Source organism: Siphateles boraxobius, unplaced genomic scaffold (assembly GCF_051911475.1).
Source record: "Siphateles boraxobius isolate OS27281-9 unplaced genomic scaffold, OSU_SipBor_1 8, whole genome shotgun sequence".
Classification (NCBI taxonomy): domain Eukaryota; kingdom Metazoa; phylum Chordata; class Actinopteri; order Cypriniformes; family Leuciscidae; genus Siphateles; species Siphateles boraxobius.
The window spans coordinates 18,574,686-18,594,825 of record NW_027509208.1 but is presented as its reverse complement, the minus strand read 5'-3'; the positions used below and the strand labels follow the sequence as shown (position 1 = coordinate 18,594,825).

General features: G+C 38.1%; 1 protein-coding gene and 1 long non-coding RNA gene across 6 annotated transcripts in view; one reads left to right on the top strand and one right to left on the bottom strand.

Moving 5' to 3' along the window:
• LOC143729317 (uncharacterized) overlaps positions 1 to 20,140 on the bottom strand; it is a 591,772-nt gene that overhangs the window by 87,325 nt on the left and 484,307 nt on the right. The window lies entirely within an intron of this gene.
• ralgps2 (Ral GEF with PH domain and SH3 binding motif 2) overlaps positions 1 to 20,140 on the top strand; it is a 155,066-nt gene that overhangs the window by 84,739 nt on the left and 50,187 nt on the right. For all 5 annotated transcript variants that reach the window (XM_077220483.1, XM_077220480.1, XM_077220484.1 and 2 more), the window contains exons 7-9: positions 1,668 to 1,757; positions 1,846 to 1,938; positions 6,279 to 6,405. In XM_077220483.1, the coding sequence (XP_077076598.1) occupies positions 1,668 to 1,757; positions 1,846 to 1,938; positions 6,279 to 6,405 (310 nt within the window). The remainder of the gene's footprint in view (positions 1 to 1,667; positions 1,758 to 1,845; positions 1,939 to 6,278; positions 6,406 to 20,140) is intronic.

Sequence of the window (20,140 nt, the reverse complement as noted above, 5' to 3'; positions counted from 1 at the left end):
GATATGTTTATGCACAAATAATAGTGTATAATATTGAAAATACTGTAACACAAACATCAATCGGCCATTTGTAATTTAAAAACATTCGTTTAGGAGTAGCCTATTAATTGGCCCTATTTGAAATGCAATAACAAAAAAATCAGTGTTCACACTGTAGGGAAAACATAATTAATATAGGCTATAACAAAATGACTGGTGTCTGGGATCTTGTTGAAAACCCATTTTTTGGTCAGCCAGGGGATCGTGAATAAAATTAGCTAATGTAATATGATCGTTTGACGCTCTAGCGATTAATAAACATGCGTTTATTAACAGAATAATGCATCTTGCGGAAGAACATTGTAGCCGGAGCTACTTCTCTCTGTTTATGTCTATGACGAGTCACGCAGGCACTGGGCTACACCGCAGCGATACGACCCGAACCTGTGTAAAATAGTCCCAATATAAACACGTCTTATAGGTGTACCATAGTGACTCAGGATAAGACAAAAACACGGTTCGAAAAATGGATTCATGATGTACTCGCTCATTATATAAATTTAGTCAATTTTGAACACAAAAAAGTTACGGACTGCTGCTTTAATGCTCATTGTTCAACACTTTTCAAAATATGACTCGACCCCCCAAAGAGCTCGCTGAGGCCTCCTTGTGGGCCGAGACCCCCCCCGTTGGGAACCGATGCTCTAATGGCGCTTTTCCATTACCAGTACCAGCTCGACTCGGCTCGCCTCGACTCGGCTCGCTTTTCGTTCCGTTTTCCATTGCAGAAAGTATCGCCACAAATAGTACCCGGTCGTCATAGCGACGCCTTTCGTTCCTCGTTGCCCCATCAAGCTCTCGCTGGATCCTCTCTTCGGCAACCAAACAAAGGAATGTATGCACCTCCTCGTTTGACTTCTTCCGAGTTGCCATAATAATAGTAGTAAGTTTAGTAACTATCTCTGGCTAAACTATTTTAAAAAGGCGGGGTTATTCTGGATAATCAATCTGGCGCGTGCAATGATGACGCAGTGAATAGTGACGATTCTCTCTGACCAATCAGCAGTCGGCATTGTTTTCTCGTCACATTTTAGTATCGCCTTAGCTCGCCTCAGCTCGCTTAGAACCTCGCCGGAGGTGGTACGAAAAAAAAGTACCCGAAAGCAGATACTGGTACAACTTTTACACAGTGGAAAACCAAACAAAGGCGAGTCGAGTCGAGCCGAGCCGAGGCGAGCTGGTACTGTGTAGTGGAAAAGCGCCATAAGTCTCTTTTTGTCTCATTCTCTGTTTATTTTCATTCTTTCTACTCCTACTTTTGTCTCACCATGTTTTTTTTCATTTTGTCTCCTCATCTTGTCTCTTCTCTTCAAAGTCTCATCCTTCTACACTTCTTGTTTTCTTGTCTCTTCTCTTATTTTCTCTCTTTGTCTTTTCTCTTCCTGTTTACTATGTGATGTCAAAACTATTTAACTATAACAACAACAGATGAACAGTTCACAATACTCTCATCTGTTCTAAATCAGACATTTTGCTGTTAAATGCAAATGACCCCACTGGTGCAGTGTCTCTGCTCATGTGGAAAAAGGGTTATTTAGATTTTAAGTGTGACTAATCTACACCGTACCAAAAAATGTCTTGTCTATGGCAGTATTGATCAGTTATCAATGTTATTTGTCTAATGTTAGGTGAGTTTCTGGGTGGTGAGGGAGATTCTTCATGCTCAAACCCTGAAGATCAGAGCAGAAGTGATGAGCCTCTATATCAGAACAGCAAAGGTAAAAACTCTCCATACAGCACATATGTGCTTCTACTTTAGTCATTGTATTTGTATGTGTTGTTAAGCTTTTTTCTCTCTTCCTGCAGAAACTATGTGACATGAATAATCTCCATGCAGTGATGGCGGTAGTCTCTGCTTTACAGAGCGCCCCAATCTTCAGGCTCTCCAAGACCTGGGCTGTGAGTTATTCAATATGCTCCATTTGCCATATTTTTATATTACTAGCTAAATTTTACGGTAACACTTAAAGGCCTTATGTATAATACATTTATTCGTAATTTACATTATAATGCATCAGTATTCATAAAGATAAAATGCATTATAATATTTGCAGGTTTCTTGTTACTTGTGAAATTGCTTGTTTGATTGCTTGTTTGATATGCGTTTTAAAAAATGATACTTTAAATGTGTAACAATGAATAGATGAGTATTATGTATTATAACTATGGTTACAATTATTCATGATTTTATACAATGCATTACAAGGTGCATTAACATTTTTTTTAATGCATTATATATACATTCTTTAAGTAAAGTGATAGCGTCAACATATTTTTGCTAATTATTTGAAAACTATATATAGCTAATTATATACTATATATATATATATATATAAACACACGCACACAGTATATGTACACACACACATATATACATATAAATATGTGTGTAGATATACTGTGTGCGCGTGTGTGTATGTTTATATATATATATATATATATATATATATACATATACATATACATATATAAATATATATATATAAATCTCAAAGCATCGTGCATCTGTTTTTGGGTCAGTTGAATTTTTGGCACATTCATTATCATTCTGTCCAACCCATCTGCTGCAGTCCAGATTACTTTCGACTCAGTTTTCATGTTGTTTACAGGTTGTGAAATTATCCAGGCCTCCAACACACTCTCAGTTAGTTTTTGATGAGCGCTGGAAACTGCTAACAGATGAATCACTACAAAACCTTGAACTGTTACTTTCCAATACTCAGATTGATGAACAACAAGAAACTCTGTTTAGTTTTCCCCCTTTTCAGTCTTTACTGGAATTCAACCATTTCAATTCCCAAACATGACACCCTTCATTTGAACACACTCAATAGTGGTAGTGATTTATTTATTTTTTATGCCGCTATAATTTATTAAAATAGCATAAAAATGTTGAGTGTTTGAGTGAATATTCTCTCTAAGAAGGGAAAGATTAATGTTAACGATATCCTTATGTACTAAACACTTAATTTTCTTTAAAGATCAATAGAGAGAAAGAGTTGCGACACTCCCATAGACCACCATAGGAACTTTGGAATGCGGAAGTAACGCGTGTCGTGGAGCAGCCAATAGTTCCAAACACTGATAGTTCCAGCATTGAACCCCATTCATTTTCATTGTTTCCGAAGTACGCTCGCTGGTAAATTAACGAAATTACTATATTTTTTTACTTTTACACACATTAGCCGACCTCTCGTGAATCTAGTCAGTAGTTATATTTTATGTAGCCAGTTTTAGTTAATGTTTATTGGAAGATAATAGGTTAATTGCAGCTATAGCTTACGTGACACTAACGTTAGCTAACTTACGGTAACCTGATGTAAATAATATATAATATTGCTTTCTACGTTATGGGAGCAGTCCATTTCCCTCCTAAATCATTCATTTGTACATACACAGCGTAATTATTTATATTTTATGTTGGTTGGAATTCTGAACGGACCGCCACTGCAGACCTCTTTGCGTGATCACGAAGGTAGGCTAATGGCTGAATCGGGATTTATAAGCAAGATTGGATCAATAGCCTAATACAGCCCAGTTGTGCTAAAATAAATATCATGAGACGTCCATCATCAGATGAGCCGCTAAAGCCAGTGCTACTACCCATGCGAACATGAACACTAGGCTTTTCCCTCTAAAAAAAACCTAAAACTTATCTAAGTAATATACAGTATTTCGTTGTCACCCTGCCACTCCAAATGCAAAACTGACATTAACTAAATGCAATAATGCAGTAACAGCTGAAAAAGTACTTGGGTGTGTGTTTTATTTTATATTCACCGTTCAATAATGTAATCGCTGCTGTCTGTCCCATAGAAGAACATGACAGCCAGCGTATGTTTTGGAACTATTGGGGCTTACATGAACCACGTGACAGTCATAGCGGCGACATCAAAGCGTGTCGCAACTCTTTCTCTCTATGGCACTGACTAAAACCATTCAGAACAGTTTACAGACCGAATAGTAATGCCCTGATATGCAATTTTGAACCTTTTAGAAGCCCCATAACAATGCCCTGGCAGCTACCAACAACATCCTATCACTGTTTTGGTGACTTTTGCATGTGCAAGCAGTATTTATCAGTATTTTGAGAGAAACTGTGGTTACCATGGTGAACTTGTATAAGGATCAGGCTATCCAACAGCTCTATGCATCTGTCTCTCCTTTGGAAACATTGTCTTGTCTTCAGTCACAGCCAGCATCCTCCTCCTCCTCCTCAGTCCTGTCTCTAGTGTACCATTTTCAGTCTTTTACATAACTGGAATATTCCTCTCCCCCGCTTTTTTTTTTTTTTTTTTTTTTCTTTTTTTTTTTCAGATCTATGTTTTCCATGGCTTCTTAGAGTAGCTTTCCTCAGACATGGCCAAACACACACAATCCTATGTCGTGGGCTCCAAAAGTCTCAACATACTTCTATTTGGCAATTTTTGTAAATTAATAAAATCATTTTTCCTTATACATTGTATTATCCAGCATGTTTTGAGAGTGATCCAAAGAACATCTTGTGCTTCAGTGGAAGAACAGAAATCTGTACAAATGAATTTGGATGATGAATAGCCAAGTTTCCATCCAAGTTTTTTTTTTAGGAGGGGGGGGGGGGTGGAAACAACAACTTCAACAATAAAAAGGTTTAGCTTGTTAAAATGTTTACCAATATAGCTGATAGGGATGTCAATTTGCACAAATTCCCATGATTGATTGTCGTTCAAATTAACGATCGATTAGCCTCAATACTGCAATATGCGTCTACTGCAGTGGCATATGGCCAACAGCATGACAGGGTCTGCAATTGCTGCTCAGAACTACATGTTCCTCACCAAATGAATGAGAATGGTTTTTAATCTAAATAAAGGGCTAGTGGGATTGTAAAATGTTTCGATGTGATTGATCATTTAATTAAATTAATTATTGAATTATCAAATAACGACTAATATAATGTTAACATCCCTAGTAGCTGATGAAAATGCTGGTTTCCGATAACATTTTGCAAGTGTCAACACAATCTTTTTTCTTTATTTTTTAGTGCAAAAAGTCTGAGTTCTTGTTGTGGGGGAAAAAAACTTGTTTGGAAACACTTAAATAAATAAATAAATATACATATCGAGTTAAAAGTGCTTGGACACAAATAAATGCTTTGTATGACAGTCCGTGTCTGTATGTTGCTCCCATTAAAGAACTGTTTCTCTGTAATTTTAAAGGATAAGTTAAATTTATTCTGAGTTCACACAGCAGGCAGATTTATTTTGTGATACACTAAAACTTTTGTGATTTTTTTTTATGATGATGTCATAATGCACACCATTTTACCGTTTAAGGGCAAATAGGATAGAAACAGATTGTAGACAGGACATTTTTGCAAACTTCACTTTGTCAATAACAGAACAGGGCAAAAAGTGGATTAAAAACTTGTCTATTGTCTCAAATTCATTGTGACTACTGACCTAAATGTACTAGTTTAAATTCGATATTGAATCCCATATTTTCAGTGTGGTGATTTTTGGTCTGCTCATTCAGACTTACAGTAAAAAAATTATCCAATTCTAATGAATTAATAATACATTAAGACATTTAGGCTATGTTCAGACTGACAGGAAAAATCCTATTTTTTGCATATACAGATTTTATGTAGATGGGGTTTTCATGTTCTGGACTGCAAAAAAAAACAAAAAACACATGAAATATGATTTTTTTTTAAGCTTTTTATTCTGTTAAGTTTGTTTGAATTTCCTGTGCAGGACTCTGGATTTCATTTCTGTGCCTTCAAATTTTCCTTTGTTTGCAGAGCTCTTATTTTTTCTGTCTTTGTTTCCCCCACTTTTGTTTTTGCTTAGAACATTACGAAACAATAAACATTCGTTTTAAAACATTTTCCCCATTTTGTTTTGCTCAGGTGGAGATATTTTGCGCCTGTCCCGACATTTACTATTGCTCTGCCAAGTGGTTGATGAATTGATAACAAACAAGCATCACATTAACTGTGAATGATTATGATACAGATGATGAGCACAGATACTAAAAACCGGCTCTCTTGAGATTTGTTGTTGGCGACCGAATTGTTTGTTAATTTAGATGATTTACTAAAGGTTTGTGTGTCTAGAAACACATGCAGACTTGATAAAACACACAAACCCAGATTATTCCTTATGCTGTTCAAGCTAAAAAGGTAGTTATAGACCTTTAAATTAACTTTTTTATTGTTTTTGTCACAAATGTGCTCTCTCTTGCTCTCTTTCCCACAGCTTTTAAGTCGGAAGGACAAGGCCACGTTTGAGAGGCTGGAATATCTGATGTCTAAAGAAGACAACTATAAACGCTTGAGAGATTTCATCAGCAGCCAGAGCATGACATCCTGCATCCCGTATCTGGGTATTTTTTCTTTGCTCTCTCTTTTAAACACACATAGCCTTGTGGGGATGATCTTTTCCAGTCTGTCGTTTATAGTAATATAATGCAATTATAAATACAACGTCTACATGTGTCTGAAAGGGAAACTCCTACAAATGCATATGTAATGAGTTCAGCGGGAAAAAATTGTGACCGATCAAGGAAAATAGAGATACAAGTCGGCAGCACAACTTACGAGCAAAATGAGAAAGAAGCGTTTTTTTTTTTTTTTTTTTTTTTTTTTTTTAATTGGTGATTTCCGCTTTTTTGCAGAATCTGTTAGTTGAGATCATGAAGAAGTCTCTATGTTTGAGATAACAGTATTGGTATATTTAAAAGCTTATATTTTGAGGTTGAAATCAGCTTGTTTTCGGAGATTCTAGCATGCAGTAGGGGCGTGGCGTGTCATTGTCTGTGTGTATTTCCATACTGGATGAGCCTGCTTTTGCCCCCGCCCTCCAAGTGAACAGCGTGGCTCTGGCCGGCTGTATCTGATATCAAAATTCAATGAAGATGGACGCCGCAAAGATTGTCGCAGACGAGCTGAACCGTGGCAGTTACACCGAAAATGTTTTGAAGTAGTGGTCGACCGATATGGGTTTTTTGATGGCCGATGCCGATATCTTAGAGAGCAGGGTGGCCGATGGCCTATATATATATATATATACACACACATATACATATTATATATATATATATATATATATATATATATACACACACTTTATATTTATATAAATCAATATTTAATAAATTTGATAAATTTAATAAATATTTAAAAATATTTAAAATAAACACGCTTAGGCCCTATACTTTAGATGGCAACTTCTTGAATCTGCAATCCTATTACAGAATTTTTCACAAGTCAAGTCAAGTCATCCTCATTTATATAGCGCTTTTAACAATGTAGATTGTTTCAAAGCAGCTTTACAGAGATAAAGATATAATTTAAGGTAACAGAGATTGGTTTGGTTTTATAGTGGCTCTTGAAAAATGTTTTTTCCAGCTAAAGTTAGTTTTGATTGATTCACTTCCGTCTAAATGATCATTTGTTATTAAATTAGGGGCCGCTAAGACGTCACCGTTCTCTCTAAACAGACTTTAAACGTGATCCTGTGATAGACGCTGATGGCGTTCACATGCGCATTAAGAATTGATTCTATAGTTATGTGCGTTTGAATATATGTGCGCAGGTTTGTAATTCCTTACAAACCATGCCTAAACAAACTACTTGTCTATAAATTTTGATGCAGAATTTTTATTTTATCTTATCACTTTGGGTAGGTACGCGAACCGAAAAATTCCACAACGCTTTATCTGTAGAGTGGTATAGGGATCCTCCATAGGTAGAGGCTAGTTGGCACTTCAGCACTGCATTGTCATCGGGTCCAGGTGAAAGTCCTTCGTCAGATCTGGAAACGGCCTGGATCCAGCAGGCTGCGGGAAAACCTCGGGATAAACAAAGACACTAAAATTAGCGTAGATGCCATTCTTCTTATGATGTAACGAGTACATTAGGATTTGAGGGAAGTGTTCCCAGTTCCGGCTGACCTAATCTAAGCAGCCTAATATTGAATTATAGAAGTCTATAGAGTGTTATGTGAATGCTAGGTCAAAGAGATGTGTTCTTAGTCTAGCTTTGAACTGACAGACTGTGTCTGCTTCCCGGACAATGTTAGGAAGATTGTTCCAAAGTTTTGGTGCTAAATAGGAAAAGGATCTACCGCCAGTAGTCGATTTAGATATTCTAGGTATAAAAATAAAGTAATTGTTTAAAAATATATGAATATGTGAATAAAAAGGAAGTAAACACTGTAACAGGGCACTCAGTAATCTGGTAATTAATAATCACTGATAATCATATTTTTTCAAATAAAAACTTTTTTTTAACTTTAAGTAAAATGTACTTTTTACATTTGCTGAATGTTGACGGTAAATGAGAAAGTATTTTAGGCTGATTGTTTGCCTTTTCGGTTACAAATAATATAAAAGCAAACATATTACTTTTTCGCATACCATTTACTTTCTTTGCACCAGTTCTGTCGCCACCGGTTCTGCCTAACAAAGTATTAGATCTGACTGACAGAGATCGTAAACTAATGAAGACGGAGAATGTGAGTGAGCGCTGTGTGATCAGATTCAGGCGCTGCCGTTCTCTTCTCAGGTACTGGTGTTCTCAGCGCCGCCCGTCAAAATAAAAGTCCCGCTTCCAACACATCGGTCATCAGAAAAACTTATCGGCCGATGGCGATATTTTAAAAAAGCCAAATATCGGCCGATATATCGGCCGTGGCGATATATCGGTCGACCACTATTTTGAAGTACTTCTTCGACAAGCTGCGCTGAAATAGCAAAACTGTTGTGCAAAAGGGCCATTTGCATTCTGATATCCCTGGAATCGCTTCCCATGCTTTTACATGTACAGCTAGGGGCAGAATGGCTTCCGGGTTCCGATCGCCGCACTTCGTGGGCTCGGGAAACTGAACCGGAGGTATGGGTGCGGTGCGCGCGCCCTCGGTGCTTGAATAAGGCGACTCGCTGACAGCGGTGGCTGGCTGTTTCATATGTGACGTCCTGATTGCTTTGAATGGGGAACGTTTTGTGAACAGGGAACAGACTTGATGGACTGGCAACAATCTCCATAGAACATGAACTGGCACAGAGAATCGAAATAGAGGATGCAGATAAGACCTTTGCTGTGATGAAGGCCCGCCGTGCGCGCTTCGGAAATGTAAGTTAAGCTTCATTTGCTCTGTAGTCGTTATTTAAGATGTTGAACCTGCTGATGATATAATGTGCTTGCGGACATTTCATTTGTGTGTGTTTTACGCACTTAAGAAAGTGGTGTAAAGAGATTTGCAACAGTAATTTGAGGAGGTGAAATGTGATTATTTGCAAAATTCCTGTCATAACTGCTTAAAGAAAAATGCCAGCAGGCATTTGCCTCCTTCATAAACTTCAATATTTTTGACATTTTGGGCACATGCACGTTGCACACTATTTGCGTTATACAGTATGTAGGCCTATGGCTTATTGGTCTTTGTGTGTTGTTGCTGGTTTTGCGTTATATATATGGCATATTGGTCTTTGTGTGTTGTTGCTGGTTTTGCGTTATATGTATATGGCATATTGGTCTTTGTGTGTTGTTGCTGGTTTTGCGTTATATGTATATGGCATATTGGTCTTTGTGTGTTGGTGCTGGTATACGTTGCAAATAGAGGGGCAGCACAATTGTTTTTCGCCTAGAGCGGCAGAAGTGCATTCGCCGGTCCTGGGGGTGTGTTTCCATAAACATCAAAGTTTGTCGTTTTGTATTCATTCTAAGAACAAGTACACGTTACACATGTTTAGTCCATGTTTAGACCTTCCCATACCTACCTATTGTTATTAGCTAGCTCAGGAAAGAAAAAAAAGCTGTAAAGCACAGGGGGGAGCTTTACTGGGGGTATGGCTTATCTAAATGAGATGTAAATGAGGCCTATTGTCACTCATAGCAGCAGAGAGAGGTGAGAACTGCACAAACTTTAGAGGCTGTTATCTAACCTTTTAGCTTTTTTGACAGCCTACCTTCAAATGGCCACAACTTCTCCAAATATTATCAGATTTCCATGTGTTACACATCGTTGGAAAGCTTGGAGACTACACTTTCAGAATCTATGAATACCTCAAAATGCCCCAGAACCGACCTGTCTCTACTTTCCGTGATCGGTCACAATTACCCTGTTTACGGCTTTTTAGCCCTAATTTTTCTCTGCGTGTCTTTGGTAAATGCTGACTGTAGTTTTTTAACGCCAAAAGAGGGTTTGCACTGGCACAAGCTGTTAGTAAATCTGACCCCGAGTCTTTAATCACAATATTCAAGGTACATCTACATCAAGGAGAACACAGGAAATCTATAAACCTCAATCAAGTAAAACTAAGATGACACAGAACAAAGGAAACTAAGGGTAAAAATACACAGATATAACAAGGTAACTAAATGAACAACAGATGAATGTAATCAAATCAGAAACCATAGAAACTAATGAAAGTCATCATTGATCAAAAAAAATAATATTGTGAGATAATATTACAATATTAAATGCTTTCTATTTGACTGTTTTAACATGTAATTTATCCATGTGATGCAAAGCTGAATATCAGCATCATTACTCCAGTCTTCAGTGTCACATGATCTTTCAGAAATCATTCTAATATGATGATTTGATGGTGATGCCATGTCTTATTAATGTTTAAAATAAAAAAAATTATATAGTGTGCTGCCTTTGTAGTATTACGATTCTTTAGTTAAATTTCATCCCTACAAGGTTATCAAAACATGTTCACTCGTGCACTCCATTACATACATTTCTGTTGCTCAGTGCCATACTTATAATACTCTTATATAAGACTGGCATCATTATTAGCAGTTATGCCCTGTATCTGCATGTTGGAGTTACATCATCATCTGAACACTGTCCCAGTCCTGCTTTATTCAGGGCGTTTAGAGCTCAGATGGGCAATGGGAGACGCTGCTGAGCCATTAACTACACATGCATGGGTCAAAGCTAAAACCTTCTTCCCTTTTTTCAGTGTTTTTTTTTTTCCGTCTTTTTTTAATTTTTTTACTGGCTGCACAGACTGTGTCTTGAACGAATTGGAAAAACCTTTATTTTGAGTGACCTGAAAAATGTGCGTGTTTGGACTCCTTACTTGCATCAAATTCTTCTTAGACGAGGCTGATTTCTTGAATCTTTTTGGCACAGTTCTCATAGATATGCTTGATTATGAAACCGTATAAGTGAGGAATGAAAAAATCAGAGCTGGTGTGCAGTCATGGTGTGAGAGATATTTACAAACTCTGTCCTTCGCTCTGCCTCTCTCCAATGTGTTCTCTTCATATATGTTTAGGTCAGAGGTCTTCAACCCTGCTCCTGGGGACCTGCACTCCTCTGTCCTGCAGAATTCACCTCCAACCAATATCAAACAGTCCTGAACCAGCTAATCTAGCTCTTCAGGATCGCTTGAAAATCAGGTTGGATATAAACTTTGCAAGGCAATGGGTCTCCAGGAGCATGTTTGAAGACTTATGGCCTAGGTGACTTGGTTAGTGTATTATATTGACATCTAAGGATGCACAATATATCTGAAGTTGAACCATATTGGTTATCGACTGATATCTAAATTTCATAGTCTGCTCTACGTTATATAAAGTTGTTATGCCTTAAGTTCAAAATTCATTGATCGTTTACTCATACACAACACAAAAGATCACAGAAGATGATATTTAACCTTTCCGTTGTTTTGTCATTGTGACCCATAGAAGATTTTATTTTACCTGAAAATGCTAATGTTATCAAACTGGACTAAAACTTACTCAACGGTGCAAGGGTATTAAAGTCCCCCTGTAATCAATAATTGGATCCCTTAAAACTCATCTTTGATCACCAAAATGACAAATTTAAAAGTTTCTTTTTTTGCAAAAAAATCTTCATTCCTTAAAATAGCTTGAATGTAACTCTACACCCTTGCCTCATTTAGTATACATGGTTCTATGAATGTGCAAATTAGCCCCGCCTCCACTCACTCACACCAGCTCAGAGATCCACTCGTTGATAATAGCACGTTGACCTGATTGGTTACAAGGTAGTTTCTGACGTCAGAATCACCAACGATTTCAAACCGCGTCTTTGGATCACTGCAGTTTTAAAGACAAAATACTCAGCAATGAGTATTTGCACATGGGTTGTCTTAAAGCTTATTAAAAACACCATATAGACATATAAACAACATCAAAAGCTTGATTTTCACCACACCATTGGACACCATTGACTTACATTGAATGGTCAAAACAAATCAGACATTTTTTTTTAAATATCTTACAAGTTCTGCAAAAGAAATGGTTTGGAATGACACGAGGTGTAATTGATGATAGTTTTTGTTTTTGAGTGAATTATCCCTTAACTGAACTTTAAATTAACAGAACCAAGACTGACTGTATGCTTGCACATGTGTGCCCTGATGTGTTTGGTACGGGGCTGGAGGACTCCCAAGCTCTTTGGAACGCAGAGAGGAAAATGCTGCTCTCTTGTACAACTTGAGGTCTAAACTGCAATAAAGAACTGCCAGTCACTTTCCTCAAAGAAAAGATGGAGGGATTTAAGGCAGAGAACTGGAGGATCTCTTGTGACTTATTATTCAATCTGTTCATTTTGACCAGGCTGGATGTTCTTTCACCCATGTCCTCCTACCAACAGAACAGTGGAAGTGCGCTAAAACACATAGAAGATGCATATTTATATAAAAAAAGAGCTACCCACTAATAGTCGACCAAACGTTAGTTGATGAGAAGAGGCTTTGTTGACCAAATTTGAATTAGTCGCAGAAAAAAAAATTTCGACAAGAATTGGCGAAGTCACGTACCCCGTGACGGACAGATTGTAACATGGCTGATCCATGTGGTAATTACAGTATGTTAGGCAGGAAATCCATTCGATCAATCATCAACCTAACTATGGCTTATCATTTAAAACATGCAAGTAGTAGCCTAACGTTTTTTGCTTTGCATGGCCTGTAGGTCTAACGTTAACCTGGATAAATGTGCGCTATTATTGGTGCATATCCAAGTGTTCGTGCTGACTAACCCGGATGTGCTGGCATGATCACTTGAATTTCTTCCTTATAACAGCGGAAAGAATTTGAAAAACTCATTTTTGGTCATGCAGATAAGAGTACAACTTTCGAAACTGTAAAGGGTAAGGGTGCTCCGATCAGGAATTTTGGAGTCGATCACAGGGAGCAGTATGTGCCAATACTATCACCGATACCAATCTATTTGAAGTCTGCTTTTAATCATGTAGAATTATTTATGGATGCTCCAATCACAATTTTTACAGACATTCATTCAGGGCCTGAATTTTATTTTTGAAAATGATGGGAATTCCTAGAAAAATCTTTAGTCGAGGGCAGCCCTAATGTAAACGCCATACATTTACTTTGTTACAGACATATGCCATTTAGTTAGGGGCCAAGCACCGAAGGTGCGGAAGCACCTATTGTATCTGTTCCGGTTCTTCTTCTTCTTCTTTCTTCTTCCGACGGGGCGTGTATCGCAGCCCATAGAACCGATTGCGGGAAAGTTGTGAAATTTGGCACACTGATAGAGGTCAGTACAAACTGTCACCATAGCAAATTTGGCATCTCAAAATCAATTCCTCTAGTGCCACCACCTGTCCAAAGTTTCACTCATATTTAGTCTAATAACCTTTGAACCTTGATGGGTAGAAACAAAATTCTTTTTTCCTCTGATTCCTGAGCTCATGACGATTCGATTGCACCTATGACGTCATTGTTTGTCATAAAAATATATCCGTCATTTTGAATTTTGACCGATTTGCACCAAAAGTGATCCAGATCATCTCCAGAACATGCCGACAAAAAGTTATGGAATTCATGTTGATTCGTCAAACTTTTACTATCGAAAACAGACGTAAGGCTGTATCTCTGCAACGCTTTATCATATTCAGACCAAACTTGGTACATTTCATCACAAGCATGACCTACATGCTGCGTTTCAGCGCAGCGCCACCTACTGGTCCGGAGATACGAAAAATGGGTATTTTTGGTTATAACTCCTGAACGGTTTCTCAAAAAATCATGAAGGTGGTATCATTAGATTAAGGACGTGATGCCGAGTCGACTGATATCCAATTTTACCATATTGACCAATTTAGCCGTTGGCCATTTTGAATTTTGTACCAAAATGCTATATTTTCTGAAAGCATGAACATATCGTTACGAAACTCCGAATGGGTCATCAGTACGATGCCCTGAAGGAGCCTGAGAAGTTTAGACCAGCGCAAGACCAGCGCTACCTAGTGGTCAAATTAAACGTTCAAATGCTTATAACTCTTGAGTGTGGTTGACTGATTTTAAAGGGAATCATCTCCTTGGGTTCCTGAAACCTTGCCGAGTCCAACAATACATCCCATGCTAGGTTTCGCCTTATGGTTTGTGTAGCGTTGCGCTATTACCCTAATGTCAAAATATTAAGAGGCATAAAAATGCAAACAAAGTCAGGTGTGGGTAATTTTGTATGTGTTTAAACATAATTGTCTATAACTCCAAAACTAAATGAGATATTTTCACCAAATTTGACACACACATGTATGGGCTCACTCTGAGGACATTTTAAAAAAAGGTGCAATTGTGCTACTTGTTGGCGCTATAATAGAACAAAACATGAAATTCCCATTAACTTCAATAGAGTATTGTGATTAAAATGCTAAAGTTAACGAATGCATTGGTGTAACATTACAAAACTCAGTATGTGCCATCAGAAGTATGCCCTGAAGGTACTCAAAAGATTTTAAGATAGCGCCACCTTTTGGTCAAAAGTTATAATTAAATTTCCAAAAATGCTAATCACTTTTAAATACATTTGCCTATTGTAATGACACTGGTCTTATTAGATTCCTTGGGTTATGCCGAAAACATAGATACTAGGGATGTGCATCTCCATAACTGAGGCCGATGCGATACGCATCTTGATGCATTGCCAACGATACGATACAGTAAATATACATATAAGTATCTACCGATGCGATCCAATACGATTCACTACTATTACGATGCTGTGCGATCCGATTTCGATTCGATTCAACGCAATGCTATTCAATGTAATACATACAATGCAATGGAGAAAAATATGATGCTATGCAATTCAATATGGTATAGGTAGTTAGTTAACTTTTGTTTATTTTGTTCAGACATACAGCAAATCATAAAGTAGCTTAAGTGCCATCTGACTTTTAACGCATGGCTCTTTCACAAACAAAAGATTTGGTTTTCACGAAACCAAAAGATTAAATAAAAACAGACATTGTTTTCCTGTCCTGTCTCCAGTTAAGCCCCGTTCACACCGCCAGCGACTTTGTCGCTGTATGTCGCTAGGCTCTGTACTGTGATGTCGCTTTTGGGTGTTCGTAGTGCTGTCGCTCTAATGTTATTGGTAGACTGCACGTCTGGCCATATCTATACAAAATACCATCACAAGTGATATATACAACTATACAATTTTAATTTGACTAGGAATTAGGCTAAAAAGAAACAGTATATGCTGTTGGGAGAGTGTTTTTATATTACCATAGCAGTGTTCAGTGGATTAAATAATTTACTAGATTAACGATCGATCAATCAACAAATTAAACTCACTCATACGGTCATAAATTACTAAAACATCATTCGTATTTGACAAATAATCAATTTTCTTGTCCCTAATATTCAAAACAATGCAGGGGAAACTGTAAAATGAACTGCAGCAGTACTAAACTTGCATCATAAAATTAGACAACTCGAACTATAAATGTATGAATTAAACTCACTGAGACTGTCGAGAGTTTCTTTTCCATGCATCATTTTATTACATCCATATATGTGGTTACAGTTAAATCATATTACAGTGTAATCATCCTCGAACTCTTCTGTCTTGCCTGCACTCGAGACGGTGACGTGAGCTCCACTGAAAAGGCTTCTTTCCTATTGGTTGTCGCTCGCGAAAATCACTTCTCATTTGCATAAGGTTGAAATTTCTCAAATTTTGTCGCTTGTCTCTTGTCGCTTGACACGCCCACATTCTGTCGCCAACGGTCAATGTCGCTCGTGTCGCCGGATGTCGCCAGCGCTCCATTGAAATTTCTCAACTTTTGTCGCTTGTCTCTTGTCGCTTGACACGCCCACATTCTGTCGCCAACGGTCAATGTCGCTCGTGTCGCCGGATGTCGCCAGCGCTCCATTGAAATGAATGGGATCATGTCGCTTTGTCGCTGCGTGTCGCTGGCGGTGTGAACGGGGCTTTACACTTTTAACAGCTCACACATTTAACAGTGAAAAAATGTAAGAATGCTCAGGGATGAACAATGAATAAATGTTCCATAACTTGCCAGCAGGCTAATGTGATTTCAGCAGGTGCTGTTTTAACATAAACAATAATAAATTAATAAAACACTTTTCACAAACAGGTATTTCATAACTGTATGAAAAAATACTGTATGAAATGTAAAACATGTATATGAAAAACATTTACATTTATTAATTCCGACATCCCAAGTCTCCGGAAGTTCTGGGAGTCTCCCGCATATTGATAGCGGCTCCCTGATGCCCGCAAATAAGTTAAAGTCTCCCGCATCCCGCGCGCATGCGAGACAGAACAGACTGTGCTCCAAACCGTGTAGCGTGCGCACGGCAGGGAGGGAGAGAGCGAGATACCTTGCGTGTGTGTGCGTGTGTGCCTCATGAAGTGCATGTAAGACATAGAACATCCTGATTGGCCTGTTTCCGCAAGTCAAAATATCAACCAACAATTTATAATTATTTGGTGGAAGATAGAGGTCCTCCATGTTGATCTGTTCTAGGTAGGTGACTCTCAGGACACGCCTCGGTCTCCATAGTGTTGTGAAAGGTCATTCACGTAGCAGCATCAGTGGTGTTTAGAGAACGTGCTTGAGCAACAGTTCAGAAAGGAGAACTCAATCTAACAGTTACATAATAAATTATTTGTCACTTTCTAAATGGTAAAAGTATAGCGCATCTACTAATAATTATATATGAATAAATTGTTTTTTACCGATGCCGATAATGTTAAAAACAATGCATCGCGATACAAATGCCAACTTGTATCCAATACACACTTATTTAAATCGATGCATCACATCATTAGCTTTCTTGCCGATGCACCGATGCGTGTCGGTGAATCTTACCATCCCTAATAGATTTCAATTTTGCCATAATCAGCCAAACTTCCTGTCCGCCATCTTTATTTTCTTTAAAAACGTCTTTTTCGAACTTCTCCTAGACCATTTGTCTGATTTTCATCAAAATCGAATCGTATCATCTCCAGACGGTGCCGACTAAAAGTTATGGATTTCGCGACGATAGACGAAACTGTTTTCATATACTACAGCAGCAAAGTTGAGGCATGCTGCCAAAATGACTATTCAGTCTTTATCTCTGCAATGCCTTCACGTTTTGACCCCAAACTTTGTATGTGTCTTTGTCACCTCACTCTGACCACATCACATCGATTTCGTAACTGAGCCACCTATTGGTCGAAAGTGATAAACCATTAAATCATCTTATAAGTTACTGTATATATGATTTTTAAGCCATTTGCCCAAAATTCTTTTAATGTTTTTAATTGCTCCTTGCTGCAGTTATGACACTCCCAGCCATGTTGGCATCTGTTGTCGTCTTCTTGCGCTTGGCCCTGGTAATGGCTGCTTGCAGCTATATTTATAAATAGTTATTATAAGTGTGAAACATACAGGTTTATTTGATAATTCATCACATCAATGTGTTGGTTATAAAGATTAAATTGTCTTGAATTGTGATTATCTGGCGATGGCCGTCATTTTGAGTAGGATATGAAGCTGGAGCCAGAGCTCCACAGTTCCAGCAAATTCATGGTAGTCTTCATCTGCATCTGCCACAACCTAGCACTCAGAACTGGCTTGCAAGATGTGTTGTCCCATGCAAATGGTGTGCCTTATCTTCAGAATTATTTTAGTGAGTCTGGTGCTAAAGCTACAACAGACTATGTATATAAGCGACCCTGACTCATTGTCAGTGAATTCTCCCTTTGGTCTTTTCACTTCCGCTTTGGCAATCAGAGCCAGTGATTTATGGTGTGTTATGAAAGCGCTCAGTTGAGGGGTGGGCTCAGAACACATCCAGACGGCTTCATCACAGTCTGAATGTGAGAAACTGGCTGGAAGGCTTTTGAGAGGAAGATGAGATAAAGGATCGGGTCAGTGTCCAAATGGTTTGTGTGTTTTGTTATAACCGGATTTCCCTACTGAAAACACAGGATCAGATTGAAGCTTGCGTGTGTGTGTGTGTGTGTGTGTGTGTGTGTGTGTGTGTGTGTGTGTGTGTGTGTGTGTGTGTGTGTGTGTGTGTGTGTGTGTGTGTGTGTGTGTGTGTGTGTGTGTGTGTTCTAAAAAAGGCAATTGGTTTTCGATTGAGTTTTTAGTATTCACAATTTGAATATATTAACTGCAAGATACATCTGTGGTCCTCATTTAAGTAAGCGTGTGTGTGTGTAATATGACCTTCCTGGCTAAACGGTTGTAATATCTTTCCATTGGAGTTGACAGGTGCTCAGTTTTCCAACTGGCCACCAGACAAAAACAGCACACACACATTGTGTTTTCGTCTTTTATGGGGACTTTTCATAGACATAATGATTTTTATACTGTACAAACTGTATTCTCTCCCCTTACACTAACCCTACCCCTAAACCTACTCGTCACAAAAAAACGTATAAAATTTTTACATTTTCAAGAAAACATCGCTTAGTATGATTTATAAGGTGTTTTTTTGGATATTGCCATCTTTGTGGGGCCATTTTGTCCCCATAATGTAGGGTTTACCAGGCCACACACACACACACACACACACACACACACACACACACACACACACACACACACACACACACACACACACACACACACACACACACACACACACACACACACACACACACACAAAATGCCAGCACCACCTGCAGAGACACTGTCTGGAACTCCCAGCAACTCACACACACACAAAGTTTACATGGGGTCAGATGATAGGATATTTTAATAAATGGAACCATGAAACTTGCATTAAATTTGCAATATAACAAATATTTATAATTGCTATAATAATCTTACCCAAAATGAAGTTCTGTAAAATTTTTGTCGTAAGATCAGTATCAATATAAGTCGCAATATCAGTTGTTAGACCATGAAAAACATAATGTAACTGAAATAAATCACACCAATATAATAGAATTTGATCAGTGATATTTTACTGTTTTTTTATATACTGTACTATTATGTTTTTTATTAAAGGGTTAGTTCACACAAAAATGAAAATTCTGTCAGTATTTACTCACCCTCATGTTGTTCCAACCCCGTAAGACCTTCGTTCATCTTCGGAACACGAATTATGGTATTTTTGATGAAATCTGAGAACTGGATCACTCCTCCATAGGCTTCTAAGGGATTGAAACTTGCCATCCCCGAAAAGTTATTAAAGATATCGTTAAAATAGTCCAAGTGACTACAGTGGCTCAATCTTAAGTTTATCAAGCGACTAATTTTAATTTAGTTTAATCTGTTTAGGTTTTATTTCACCTTCATTAAAACAAGTGTTTTTATAGTTTTAGTAAAAACCCTGATTTGGATCAAACCAAATCATGATTTCAGATTAATTTATTAAAGAATGACTTCTGGGACACTTGAATCCCCCTGCATGACATTTCTGAAGCTAACAGCCCGTGACCCGCCAAAACGTACATTTATCACTTTTTTCTTTTTAATTTACCACAAACTATCACGTGATGATTTTTGTGACCGTCAACCTCTGTTTTAGAAAAACTCTTACGAGACAAAAAAAAATTACATTCTGATTGAGACTGCACTTGTTGTTTTAGTATGAGTATTTACTCTCATGTGCCACGTGCAGGATAGTGTGAAAGCCTGTGATTGGTGTCCCGTGGGGAGATGCATGCTGGGAAACCGACGGAAGAGTGCAGGCCGCTCGCAGAACTTCATCTGCCAGTGTCTCTCTCTCCTCTCTAAGTGTGTGTGTCCGTGTTCTCCCGATAGAATTTGATGCTTGGCTGTGAGTGATCCAGGACGGTTTGAAAGATAGTCCCGCTGGGGAAACCGGGAACAGGGAGGCATAACTTTTG